We start from the raw sequence: 14,014 nt of genomic DNA on the forward strand, positions 1-14,014 counted from the left end.
GAAGGAATTAAAATGATACACGGGTTTTTCTCTCAAAATAACTTCGCATGGACTTAGGTGGCTTTTGTATTCATGTATTCAATTTCTTCTGTGAACTGTAGAATGTCTATATGAAATGTTATAAATATTTATATTGTAGTCAAGCAGCAAACTAAATTCTGTGGCCTTTTTTAGAAGACAATGTGCCACCTATCCTAACATGTTATTTGGGTCCTAAGTAACATATTTATACATGTTTACAAAAATCCAGATGCAGCAGATGGCGGCCATCTTGTTTTTCAAAATGGCGACCATTTTGGCAATAATTTTCCAATATTTTTCAAACTGACCCTTCCCATTGTAAATTTATTAGTACAATAGCTATTGTTTTAGGTCTAGGATATTATCTATGACATGTATGCACTAATATTGATGATTTTGATATTCAAAATGGCCGCCAAAAATACCAAATGGCCGCCAAAAAACTTATTTCCTCTAAACATACAATGAGCATTGTAAAATATAAGTTTAAGCAAGTAACATGTTAATTAATATACCAACACATACACAAACTCCATACTACACTGCAAATACACTCCACACCACCCCCATACACCCACCCCACATTCAAATGCTTACCTATAATTATGAATTCGCTCTTTATGATAACATTTTATGATAAAATAGTTCCTGAATTTAAGATATTTAACTTCCACCTTAAATGTCTTCATGTCTCCTCATCTGGATATGATAATAATAATTATGTACCCGCTAAGTTTGATGTACCGGGGCCAGCCCATACCCATACCCTAACCTGTAATCCTGATCTTTACCCCGATCACCCCTGACTCTGTACCTAACTCATAACCCTGTAGGCCTACCCTGCTAAACGTACATAGTACTCTGATATCTATAACCCATAACATGTATTCTGCACTAGTACCCGTATGTCCTATACCTTTATACCCTCCTCGGTTCGCATAACCCTGTATTCTTGGTACCCCTAACCCCATCCCTGGCCAGTAGCCCTACCCATCCCTGGGACCCCTAGACCCATCCAAGGGACCCCTTAACACAACACCGGGACCCATACTCCACTGCCCAGTGGCCCATAACCTGAAATGTTCCAATTTTGATGTACTCGGACCAGCCCATAACCACATCCTTGGCACCCTAACCATATCCTTAGTACCCTATAAGCATGCTAAGTCTCTTACTCCAGTACCCTTACACAGTCCTCGGTACCCCTAACACCATCCCTGGGACTCCTAACGCCAAACCTGGAAACCCGGAACTCCATCCCCAGTACCCTAACCATATCCCCGGGACACCTAATACCAACTATGGGACCTTTAACTCCATTCCTAGAACCTCTGACTCCTTCCCCGAGACCCATGAACCGTCCCTGGGACCCTAATCCCATCTTTGGTACCTGTAACCCCACATCCGGTACCCCTTACCCAATGCTGGTACCCTTAACCCCTTTCCTGGTACCCATTACCGCAACGCTGGGACCCCTAACTCCATCCCATTATCCCATACCTTATTCCCTGGGACCTCTAACACCAACTTTGGGACTTTTAAACTTCGTTCCTGGAACCTGGAACTCTCGCAAGACCCATAACACGTCACTTGGACCCTAATCCCACCTTTGGTACATGCAACCCCACAACCTGTTTACCCTTAACCAATGCCCAGTACCCTTTACTCTGTTCCTGGTACCCGTTACCCCAACCTGGGACCCCAAAGTCTATCCCCATTATCCCTTACCCTATTCCCTGGGACCTCTAACAATAACTATGGGACTTTAAACTCTATTCCTGGAACCTGGAACCCCGTCCCCGAGACCCATGACCCATCCCTGGGACCCTAATCCCATCTTTGGTACACATCCAATTTCTCACTGGATGTACTCTGGAGCTACTCCGGATTACCCCCAGGGCTACTCTGTAGCGGTGTACCGTAACGTGAGTCAAAAATCCGTGGACTACTCCTATCCGGTTTTCCAAGGTGTACCTTATATAGGCCCAATATTTGGTCCAAGCCCAATCTTGGGCCCATGAGCAAATGATATTGGACCATTATTGAACATACATCGGGCCACCATCGGACCAATATCGCCATGGGATAATAGCTCCACCATCAATCCACATCATCAGTGATCAGCAACTTGAGGTAGTTCATCAATTCACCTACCTATAGGCTCTACTATAGCTGCCACAGACAATGATCTATCTCTGGATGATGAGCTCAACAAAAGGATCGGCAAGGAGGTCTCTACTCTCTCCAGGTTATCTAAGAAAGTATGGGAGAACAGCTCACCAATACAATAAAACTGGAGGTCTACAAGGCATGTGTAATCAGCACGCTCCTCTATGGTAGTGAATCATGGACGACCTAGAAGACGGGAGCTGCAAGTATTTCACTTGAGATGTCTACGCCGGATTCTTGAAATCTCCTGGAAACACAAAGTCACAAACAATGAAGTCATGCCGAAGGCGGGTATCCCATCAATGCGGGTATCCCATCGTTGCTACTATGTCAACGTCGCCTTCGAAATCTAGGACATGTGAGTCGAATGGAAGATGGTCGCATTCACAAGGATCTCTTCTACGGAGAACTGTCATCAGGACACAGAAGAAAGGGTCGATCGCTACTCCGCTTCAAGGATAAGCACTTGGCATGAACTGGGTAACCTGGGAATCTATTGGTAGTGTCGGGATCGGAAAAACTTGGAAGCAACAGCTCTCTGATGGCCTGAAAAGGGGAGAAGACCTCATCCAGAATGCTGATGATCATGATGATGACAAACGAGCAAGGCGCAAAGCCAGTCAGTGAGAAACATTCAAACCAACCCTACCAGATGCACCAGTCTTCATACCGTAGAAACCCGTCTATAAGGAATAGAAGCGACTGTGATGATAGCATATTTCACGCTAGCGCCCTCCACAATATTATATCATTATGGAATTTGAGCAAATCATTTACCGACACAAGCAGGTATACAATGTATTATTTTATCTTTATTTCGCATCTCACGAGCATAGCTCACTTGGCAAGGCATAAGACTTTGGTTCTTTAGATCGGAAGATGGTGAGTTCGAGCCTCATCACGGTCACACAAACTTTTATAAACAAAATATTGTTCAAACTTTTCATTTATATTTTCTTGCATTTTCTAAAGACTCCTTTCGTGATCATTTTTTTTCATATTTAGTTTAATTTATTCTATTGTTTTTCTTTTATTGTTTCTTTTCTTTGTCTTTTTTTCTTGTTTAATTTAATTTTTCTTTATTTTTCTTTGATTCATATAATATTGGCAGGATAAGGAGAGGAGGGAACTAAAGACCCATTCAGTGATTTGCTCATCCGGACGATCGTAAAAATCATCAAAATTCACCTTTGTCATTGTCATAGATGTGGTAACATAGCCTGCTAGTGGTTCAGCAGAAAACCGTGTGACACATAATATACATTTGGCTACATTTTATTATACGATAAATACGAATTTATTAAACATGGTAACAAATATTCTCTAGCAGATCGGTTATACGATGGAACTGGTAGGCATAGGCCTATTATAAATTCGGGATATTAAATATCTTCCTGACGAGACAGATCTGCGCATGTGGTCAAAGACGATTCCTTACTAGCCACAGACCGTCCGCTGGAATTAGTTGAATCGCTATGCAGGGGGGTGACACTAAATTCACGGCTTTTATTTAGCCACGCAAACCTATGGAAATTTTGTTGGCTTGCTCTCAACAAAGTGAGGCAAGGTATCGATCGGTTATGAATAATTCACATCAACTCTTACTCAGCCCATGTGATTGAGGTCACCACATAAAGGTGTCGTAAGTTTAGCGAATCGAACCTGTTGAAGATAGTAAAAAGCGCCCCCAAGCAAGGTTAGACCGGGCGGAAGTGGGTCAACTACTATGATCCCACCAGGCCACAGTGATTTTTTTCTGCAAGAAAGTCTTTTAATTTGATAATGGAATGTCTTGTTGATATAGTAATGTCGAAATTGAGACTAACTATCGATAATACAAAGGAAATATACGACAAGCATAAGATATGAAATACAGTGAATATTTCAAGTAAAAAAATCACGTGACCTTCCAAAATGGCACCCGCGGCAATAGTTTTGCCATGTGCTTCCTCCCTGTGGAAAAGTATCCCGAAAAATATCAATCTGCACTAATACACTTATTGGTGTAGCCTGCCAGTATGAATTATTGTTGAAAAGTAGAAAAGCACCGTAATTTTGACATTTAATTGTATACCGCCACTAATAATCCAAAAATCCGATCTTTATTCATCACGTCTATTGGCTCATTTTCTTACATTGAACTATTATAGGCACTTCAACATCGATGATAACCAGCGTACACCACAAGACCCCAGAAAAAAAATCATAGGCTCACGTCAAGCCGTCTGTATACCTGTCTTCAATCATATAATAGATTGAATACAATACCGTTCTTTTCAAAGAGACTAATCTTACAGGTGCATGAGTGATTAGCATTTCTTTGACATCTATGGTTCAATGCATCGGTAGGTCCTACTGCATGAACGTGAGTACGGGCGATATAGTCAAAATTGTATTCATCTATTGTTATGGTAGTTAATCCGATTTAAATACGTCACTTCGCCAGCGTGCCTATAAACGTATTCTGTTAGGGAGTAGCCTACACTAAACAATTACAATTTCAAACTTTGTGATTGGCAATAGGCCCCTACCGGTATGCAAAAAGTATGCATGGGTGACACCCAGGAGCGATTATAGTATTTGTGTCCTTGCTACATCATATTTTGATTGTTTCCGTTTGCCATAATTTAACACAGAATAAAAGCAAAACTCACTGAAAAATAACATTTGCTGAAAATCAACTAAGTTTAGGGAGTGTTCAGAAATACTTTGGTGGGGGACAATATATTTTTCGTGTTACAAATTTTTAACCCCCTATCCCTCTTCGTGAACCCAAAACTTTGTTGACCCCCGGTCTCACAAGTTAATGGACCTAAAACTGTTATGACCCCACCCTCATATTAAGTACAAAACTATTTTGCCCCCCCCCCCCACAACCTGTACCATTGTACATCAAACGATAGAGGAAATAATATTATTAAATAATACTAAAACATGTATTCATGTCAGTGTTGTAAGTCGGTAAATTACCGGTACATGGTAATTTACCGCCATCTTAATTTACCGTAGTAAAATAGGGTAATTTTTTAAATTAAAACTTCAAATAATATTGTTTTTGTTTGTTTGTTTGTTTTAGATGACAATTACAGTTTCATGCAAAAGAGTTATGCAAATACTTTAAAATGTACGTTCGGCACATAGGCCTATGCGTCATGGCCTACTCTGCCTGGCAAAGCTAGTCTGGTCGGAGTGTGCATAATAATTATGTTTCGTTCGGTAGCCGATACAAACGGCAACTACTCTGTCCCTTGATCAAACGTCTATTATATTAACGCCCTCTGGCCAGGTCAGACCATCATTTTAATAACAATATGCTATTAACATATGAATTGGACACATGCAAATTACGAAGTGTCACATCCTGATTTGATAATCCTTGCGCTATGGCTGTTGGTCGGACCTCTCATCTCTCCACATCGATTGTGACCTATCCCCGACATTGCCCTTATGAACTCACATCCTCCTGTTTTATTCAATACGCTGGCGAAGTTACGTAATAATCGGATTAACTACCATAGCAATAGGTGAAAACAATTTTGAATATACCGCGTTATACACTGATACGTTCAGGCGGTACCTCTTCATTGAACCATATCATGCTGCACCTGTAAGATCTTTGAAAAGACCAGTATTGTATTCAATCTATGATTGCAGACATACACAGTACAGGTGATGAGTGTAACCTGCTTGTAGCGCAGCGCGATATGTTCAAAATTGTTTTCACCTATTGCTATGGTAATTAATCCGATTAATTACGCACACTTCACCAGCGTATAATGGCCGAATAAATTCTGACCATCACTTGGCTTGTTGGATTCGTCTATACTACAATTCGCTGTCGAAGTGACGTAATAATCGCAATAACTACCATCAAGCAGATTGCACTAATCACCCGCGTATGTCACCAAACATAGATTGAATACCACTCTTTTCATAAATACTAATCTTACATGGCGAGTGATTAGCATTTCTTTGACAACTATGGTTTAATGCATAGGTGCCACGTGAACGATGAAGTGCAGGGCTATATATTCGAAATTGTATTCATCAATTGCTATGGTAGTTAATCCGATTAATTACGTCACATCGACAGCGAATAGCCTATAGTATGGGTTCAAGTGGAACAAAAAATAGTGTATGTCCATTGCTAGCTATGGTAATTAATCATGTTAGTGTTTACATCACTACTTCGGTGAAGACAAGAGAAGTGTGCCTTCTCTACCAACGCCTGTGATATAACAGGTGCAAGCGAAACAAAATTGAATGACCAGAATAGTTTCCTTTGTCAGATGAATTGATTGAAGTTTTGAAGACACTCTATTCTTGATGGGACAATAGATTCAAATATGGAATAATTATTATTCCTCATCTATTTTTTTTTATTGAAAAACTACAATTGTGGCAACAGAACAATATTTATTTTGATTTCATTTCAAGTAGAAACAAAATCGTGCTTAAGCCAAAAACGCACCCTACCTCAAGAATTGGGATGGCACAAAGGTGCAACATAGGTTTTTATTGCAAAGACAATTCTATAAAACCACAAAATTACTAAAAAAAACTATAAAAAAAATTTTAAAAAAAATTTAAAAAAACGCACCTAAAATTAAAAGTAGAAAGGTAGATTTGAAGAAAGATAAAAAGAACATGTCAAAAAGTTCAAATTAAACGAGAATGAAAAAACGGAACCGGTGCCCGGACCATGCTCTCTTCAGCATGTCTTCAGTTCCAAAGTCTGACGCTCTATCAATTGAGCTATACGATCCTGATATACGAAACAGTCGTTATTATGTCAATACAATTGATTGGTGTTACAACATACTTAGATGGAATGCATAGCCACCCAGTGCCAGTATATATTTGCTCAAACTCCAAATACAACAAGCAACCAATTTTATTGAGGGCGTTTCTTAGGTATATCCTTGTAGACGGGGTTTTACGGTATGTCAGGTCTGCAATAAAATCTGCCATTGGTCTATTCACTTAATTCAGCCACACAAGACGATGCTTTTCAACCACCTCAGACAACGCTACTCCATCCGCGAAGACTGACCGATGCCAACAACAACAAAAAACAATCTTATTATAATGTCCGTTTTATTTCAACAAGTATTCAAATTAACAAGATGTTCAGCTTATTACTTGACAAGATCATCCATTTTACTTTGACAAGATTCTGTTATGTCCCCTCTGGCAAGAATTATTCTAATTTGATTTCTTTTTTTGGTCATAGGCCTATTTGATAAGTTGGGTCATTTTTGACAAGAATCCTATTAATTTTTAAGATGACAATTAATTGACATGTCAAATATTAAACTTGAGTTTCTGGTCATTTTGATGAGAATGCACATAAATAAACATAATTTTTTTACCAGGTAGAAAAGGTGATACCGGCCGGGATCGAACCCACGACCTCAGGTTTACGGGACCTGTGCCTTAACCACTGGCCCAAGGGAGCTACCTGATTAAGCAAATTGTTCGTTTTGATAAAACAATTCAAATAAGGATAGGATTGCACCATCTAAGAAGATGTTTTGTTACCTAGGTAACACAGATAAAACTTGAAACAGATTTTTTAAAACTGAGAAATCAACCTATGAAATTGGGTAAAGTTGTTTTTGGACCACACTGTAAAATATACATTGTTATTGTCGTGGAATGTTAGTTAAAGTGTGACATTTCTTGACCTATTTTCAACATGATACACACATAGCAGCATTTTCATTTTGTGGCAATAGTAGGATTAGGCATATCTGTTCATAACATACTTTATCTATGCATTACAATAAGATGCACTCTGTAGCTTATCGAGGATTAGAAATAATTAATTTATTAAAACTATCATTTTTTTAAACAATAGGCCTCATGGCCGCAGCTAGAGGGGAGATAAGAGGGGAGATCCGGGGGGGGGCTGAGACCTCCCTTGTCAAATCTGTCAGCAAAATCGTGCCGTCGTCGGTAAATCGCAGAGGAGAGGAGAGGCTGCTTAAAGACCATTTAAAGTTTGCAATTTGGGATGGGGATTTGGGATTTGGCATGTTCAAGGGGGGGGGGCAAATTGTTTTGGCATGCCAAGAGGGGGGGGGCAGCAATTTTGGCGGGCCGAGAGGGGGCAAGCGATTTTTGGCAAGCCGTTTGGAAATTTTACCAAATTATTGCACAGCCCCTAAACTATCTGTGGTCATCTTGTGACTCCCTACATTTTCGTCATCAAAAATTGTATGACGCCCCTATTTTACTTTCCAACAATTTATGACCCCTCTGTATATTTGAGACCCCCTTCCGAAGAAAATGATAGCCCCTTAGTACTAGCTAAACAACATATAACTTTTATAACACTGGGAACCACCCCTGGAGACTTGGAGAGTGGAAACCATCAAAAATTATTAAAATTTCCAAAATAACAATCCATGAAAACAAAGATCAATCAATGCATTAGTACCAGCTGAAAAACATGGAGCCAGCAACACTGGGAACCACCCCTATATTATTAATATTTGTTCAAAAAATAATTTCCAACATCGAGAATAACAAAATCCATTAAAACAAAGATCTAGCAATTATGCATTAGCAGGCCTATACCAGTTAAACAACATGGAGCCAATAACACCGGGAACCACCACTGGAACGTGGAAACCATCAAAAAGAAGATTTTTTTGTTCCAAAAATAATTTGCAACATCAAAAATAACAAAATTCATGAAAAAAAATCTTGAAGCAACGCATTATAGGGCCTAGTACCAGCTAAACAACACGGAGCCAATAACACTGGGAACCGCTACTGAAACGTGGAAACCGTCAAAAAGTATGATTATTGATAAAAAAAAATTTGCAACATCCAAAATAACAATAATCCATGAAAACAAATATCAAGCAATGCATTAGTAATAGCTAAACAACTTGGAGCCAATAAAACCGCGAACCACAAATGGAAAGTGGAAACCATCAAAAAAGTAGATTTTTGTTAAAAAAACCAATTTGTAACATTCAAAATAACAAAACCTATGGAAACAAAGATCCACCAACGCATATACGCACTATCCAAACAACACAGAGCTAGAAAAGAAAAGAAAATGGGAACCACCACAGGAGCCATCTGGAAATTAAATCGGCCAAAAACTTAAAAAATATATATCATGCCAAAAATATTTTTGATGACTGCATGTAGATGTGCACGGTATGTCTACACCTGCAGTGCAATCGCATGTATGCAATCATAATGCTAACAGATGTCTACATCTGAATTCTAACTACGTGTGAACATCTGTCAGCATACCTGTTGTCCACATCAGGTAGGCCACCAGATGTCACCACATCCTCATGTCCACCTGGTGCAGCTGCATCCAGTTGCCCACTAGATGTTGCCGCAACCGGTGGGCAACTAGTGGTGCACCTAGTTGCCCACCGGATGTCGTGACATCTGGTGGGCAACTGGATGCGCGAAACGGCTGTGTATTTCGGTCAAATGCCAAAATTGATTGCTCAATGAATCATGAAATGAGAGCAATACTACTTTGATGATACCGATCTCAAGTGGATATCAGCCAATGAAAAAGTATTCACCTGAAATATATTTGTAGGAGTTGAATTTTGTTGAACTCGACAGATATATATTTGGTTGGTCACCGTGGGTGGTCTCATATATAACACTTGTGAGGGCTGTCATATTTGTGGTCGCTTCAATCATATCTTATGATATTGATATATTTATTTATTTATTTTTATTTATTTATTTATTTATTTATTTATTTATTTATTTATTTATTTATTTATTTATTTATTTAACAACATTTTACTCAAGTTAGACTATCTTTTGAATAAAGTGCTCAATCCCAAAAGGGATTGTCTGTTCTTTGAATTTTTATTTATTTATTTATTTATTTATTTATTTATTTATTTATTTATTTATTTATTTATTTAATTATTTATGTATTTATTGACTTATTTATTTATTTTTTATTTATTTATATCTATTGACTCATTAATTTCTTGATTTGCTTTGCAGTTGAAACATACAAGAAGGTATGGGTCAACCTCCGCGCCTGTTACAGGCAGGTCATAAATGCCCCGAAAAGCGTTAAACGGGTGGAGTCGGTGGGGTCTACTACGGGGGTCCAGGGCAAAGCCCAGGCGGGGTCAAGGGGCTGAGCGCCATGAAGCTCCTGGTTTTTGGCATATTAGAAAATATCAGTGTTTCAGAGTACAAATTTCACAATGAAAGTAGTAAGCCTATAGATCTTCTTCACTTTTCTTTCCCTTTTCTCTTCTCCCTTGAGTCCCTTCCCCTTTTCTCTTCTCCCTTCCCCTTTTCTTCCCTCTTTTTCTTTTCTTCTTTCCCCTTTCTCTTCCCTCTTTCTTTCCCATTTTTCTCTTCTCCCTTCCCCTTTTTTCTCTTCTTTCCCCTTTCTCTTCCCTTCCCTCTTTTTCTCTCTTTCCCCCTTTTCCCCTTCCCAATTTTTGACTCTTCCAGGGTTTTTTTTCCGGGGGGCAGCTTGCATCCCCCGGCCCCCACTGGTTACGCCACTGCTCCTATTTAGACCCATTTATATAGACATTAAATCATGACAATAGTTCAATGGAGTTTACCTATTATGATTTTATTTACTTCGTTAAGGAAATTCTCTAAATTTTGCTTACCTTGGTCAACGGGCAATACTTGTTAACAGTAGGGCAACGCTGTGAATTGTAGAAATATATCTTTCTCCGGTTCATAGTATGATATTCGAAGCCGCATATATTTTGACGCCCAAAACGTATTCGAAGCCGAATATTCGCCTTCGAATATTCACTATGAACCGACCCTTAGGTTGAAATAGTCATTTCCTTTTATATTTAGGAGGAAATTAGGTGAAAGGTTTTTTTTGTAGTTAGCCGAAATCAATTTTGCCTATATACTTTTGTACAGAATTTCCCAAATTTGTATGGACGCCCTCGCATTATTACGTCATGTAACATTATGTGGGTAATGTTTGTACTTTAATATTTTGGTATCACTTGATAGAGGAGACCTAATGGTACCAAATAAACATCTCAAAAAAAGTAACTGACCCCTCTTAAATAATGACCATTATTCAAAAACGGGTGATTGTATTACAAATCTGTAAAATGCGTTGGAAGCAAAATTTATTTCCGCACATTTTGACACCTCATTTGTAGCAATTGGCTAAATATTGACGTCACAGCGTACATTTAAATCAATGTAGCCCAAGATCTGAAAGTTGCAGTAAATTCTATTGATTTTGCATTCATTGTAATGGAAGGAAATCTGTGTATGATATCTGGGTGTTTTTGTATTGTAAAAATGTGTATGTAAGTGCAACTTTCAAATCTGGACCTCGTTACATTAAATTGACCGATGTTTTATTGTTTTCTGGGCTATCGTCAAATGAGGTATCAAAATGCGGAGAAATAAATTCTGCTTCCAACGCATTTTTCAGATTTACAATACAATAGCCCCTGTTTGAATAATGGATATTGTTTAAGGGGGGTTAGTTACTTTTTTTGAGATGTTTATAACAGTATACGACATTTATAATAGAAAATTGAGGGGGGGGGTGCAACAACGCCCCCTCCCTCTTATAGCCCGTGTTATAAAATTTGGCTAAGTAGTTCTAGGGTTAAATGAAATCATTGTAGGCCTATTTAGTAGATTTTCACAAGAATTTTATGTTTGATTTCAAAGATCAAAAGGAGGAGGACATGAGGTTTCCCTGACCTGCGAAGATTATTAAATATATAGGCACGTTTTTGATGAACACCGGCTTTATTCATTTGTTCAAGTTGAAAAAATAATCCAAGAAACGGCTTTAATAGCGATCACCAGGCGCGGGTATCGACCATTACAAAATGTTTTACAGGTCTTAGTTTTTGGGTCTTAGAAAACGATTTTTTTGGTTGCATGCTATTCGTCCATCTGTTTCAGTTTAGTTTCAGTTCAGTTTTATTTTCATCTCAACACACATACATATAAATAACATGATATAGAAAAAAACCATTTTGTAATAAATTAGTAACAATGCAATGCCAAATAATTTACAATTGAGATATCAATATTAATATTACAAAATAATATTTTAATAATGTGGTATGAGAGACTGATGTGGATGCCACAGAAACGCAAAGCGTGCGGTGACAGGGATGCAGAAACTGACGAAGTTGGGAGCATCGTTCCTAATAAATGACTATCAAAATTGAGGAAATTAGATCATGTGCACGGGAAGAAAAAAGGACAGAGAGAAAAAGAATAACAAAACATTGTTTATCATTTACAGGCGGCCTGATTATATTGGATGTGGATGCGGCATCCAGGGATACTACTGTTGACGCATTTAAATATGGAAAATTTGAGGCCGACTTGGAGGAGCTGGTTCGCAAAGGATTATGGGTAAAAGTGGCATACGAGTTGATTCCAGAGTATTTGTTCAACACACCTGGGCATCAGTATGCGTATAAAGTATTGTGATGGGGACAGTAAACAGAGAGATATGAGAAACATCATGGGACTGTAAAGATAAATCTCAGAATTATGAAAACGTATAAAAGACAAATTAACACAATTAATGACGATGACGGATAACAAAATGTTATTTGTGCATGCTTGTAGGCCTATATGTAGCATTATTGTTTTTCCAATGGTTTGCCTCAAGTTCGACAGTGACGTAATAGTGCGTATTTCATTGGTCACAGTATTGAATCACACATTCGTATCAGGGAGGCTCGTCGACACGCTGGCGACGGAACCGCGAAAAGTTAGAACATAATGTAAAAAATATGGATGGGAACAAAGCTTTAAAATGACCCATGTTCGTCTGCTTGTTCCATTGATTTCGCATGTAGAATGGTGATTTTATATAACAAATAGAGTTCAAATTCCTTATTATTTTCTTTATTTGGGGCGGCACAATTTCTTCATTATCTTTAAATGAGGGTTTCCGACAACTGCCGTGTTTCGATGGGTCACATAATACTAGTACCAGATTCCCTGAGATTCTATTATGGTAAGTATACTGCCCTCATCGGAATACAACGTCGAAATCATTTTGCTGACTCGTGAAGATGCTTATAAAAAAAAGTATAGGGTTGGCGCTGTTCAACAGAAGAATAAAATACCGGGCGGTGGTCGACATGATAAATTACAGGAGCACAGCACTAAATCCTTCCGCATTAATTGGCGTGCCTTGGTCCCGGGGGGGGGCAATCAACTTTGGAAGTGACGGTATGTGTCTGTCAATAGGCCCCCTCTTTTGAAGTCGACTATATCCGATGACCCCCCAAATTTTGCTCCATTTTTTCAAAATTATGCCGAAATTTTCAAAATTTTGCTACCCGATGACCCTTTTTTTTAAATCTTAAATACTCGATGACCCCTTTTTTCAAAATATTGTACCCAATGACCCCCTTTTTTATTTTGTTTGTACCCAATGACCCCCTTTTTTAAAATAACGCTTTGTACCCGATAGGCCCCTACTTTGCAACTCCGGTAGGCACACAGGACTATACCCATCACTTCCAAAGTTGAGTGCCCCCCCCCTTGGGCCTTGGTTTCAAGATTTGGAGCAATAATAATTCCAATGATTGCTTTATGGAACTTAACCTTTTTTGCCACTCGCCAATCGGGCGAGTAGGTCATAAAATGTACCGGTCTGAACAAAATTTTACCCGTCCGGGTAAACTTGGTCGACTGCACTCCGAGTCACGATCCCGGTTTGCTTTCCTGGGTAACTCTACGTTCTGTCAAGTGTCATCATGACATGAAAAAACAAACAAAACACAACAACAGCCGTAATTCAGTGTCTTAGGTTTTTGTTTTAAGCACAGACCCTGCA

The 14,014-nt window shown here is 38.7% G+C and overlaps 1 protein-coding gene across 1 annotated transcript in view; it reads left to right on the forward strand.

The window, feature by feature from the left end:
* The window catches only part of LOC140146783 (methyltransferase-like protein 27), a 43,842-nt gene extending 30,667 nt beyond the window's left edge, over positions 1-13,175 (forward strand). Inside the window, exon 6 of the mRNA XM_072168663.1 lies at positions 12,461-13,175. Within this exon, the coding sequence (XP_072024764.1) occupies positions 12,461-12,651 (191 nt within the window). The 3' untranslated portion in view covers positions 12,652-13,175. The remainder of the gene's footprint in view (positions 1-12,460) is intronic.
* Positions 13,176-14,014: the final 839 nt, after the last annotated feature.

The sequence above is a fragment of the Amphiura filiformis genome, chromosome 2, assembly GCF_039555335.1.
Source record: "Amphiura filiformis chromosome 2, Afil_fr2py, whole genome shotgun sequence".
NCBI lineage: Eukaryota > Metazoa > Echinodermata > Ophiuroidea > Amphilepidida > Amphiuridae > Amphiura > Amphiura filiformis.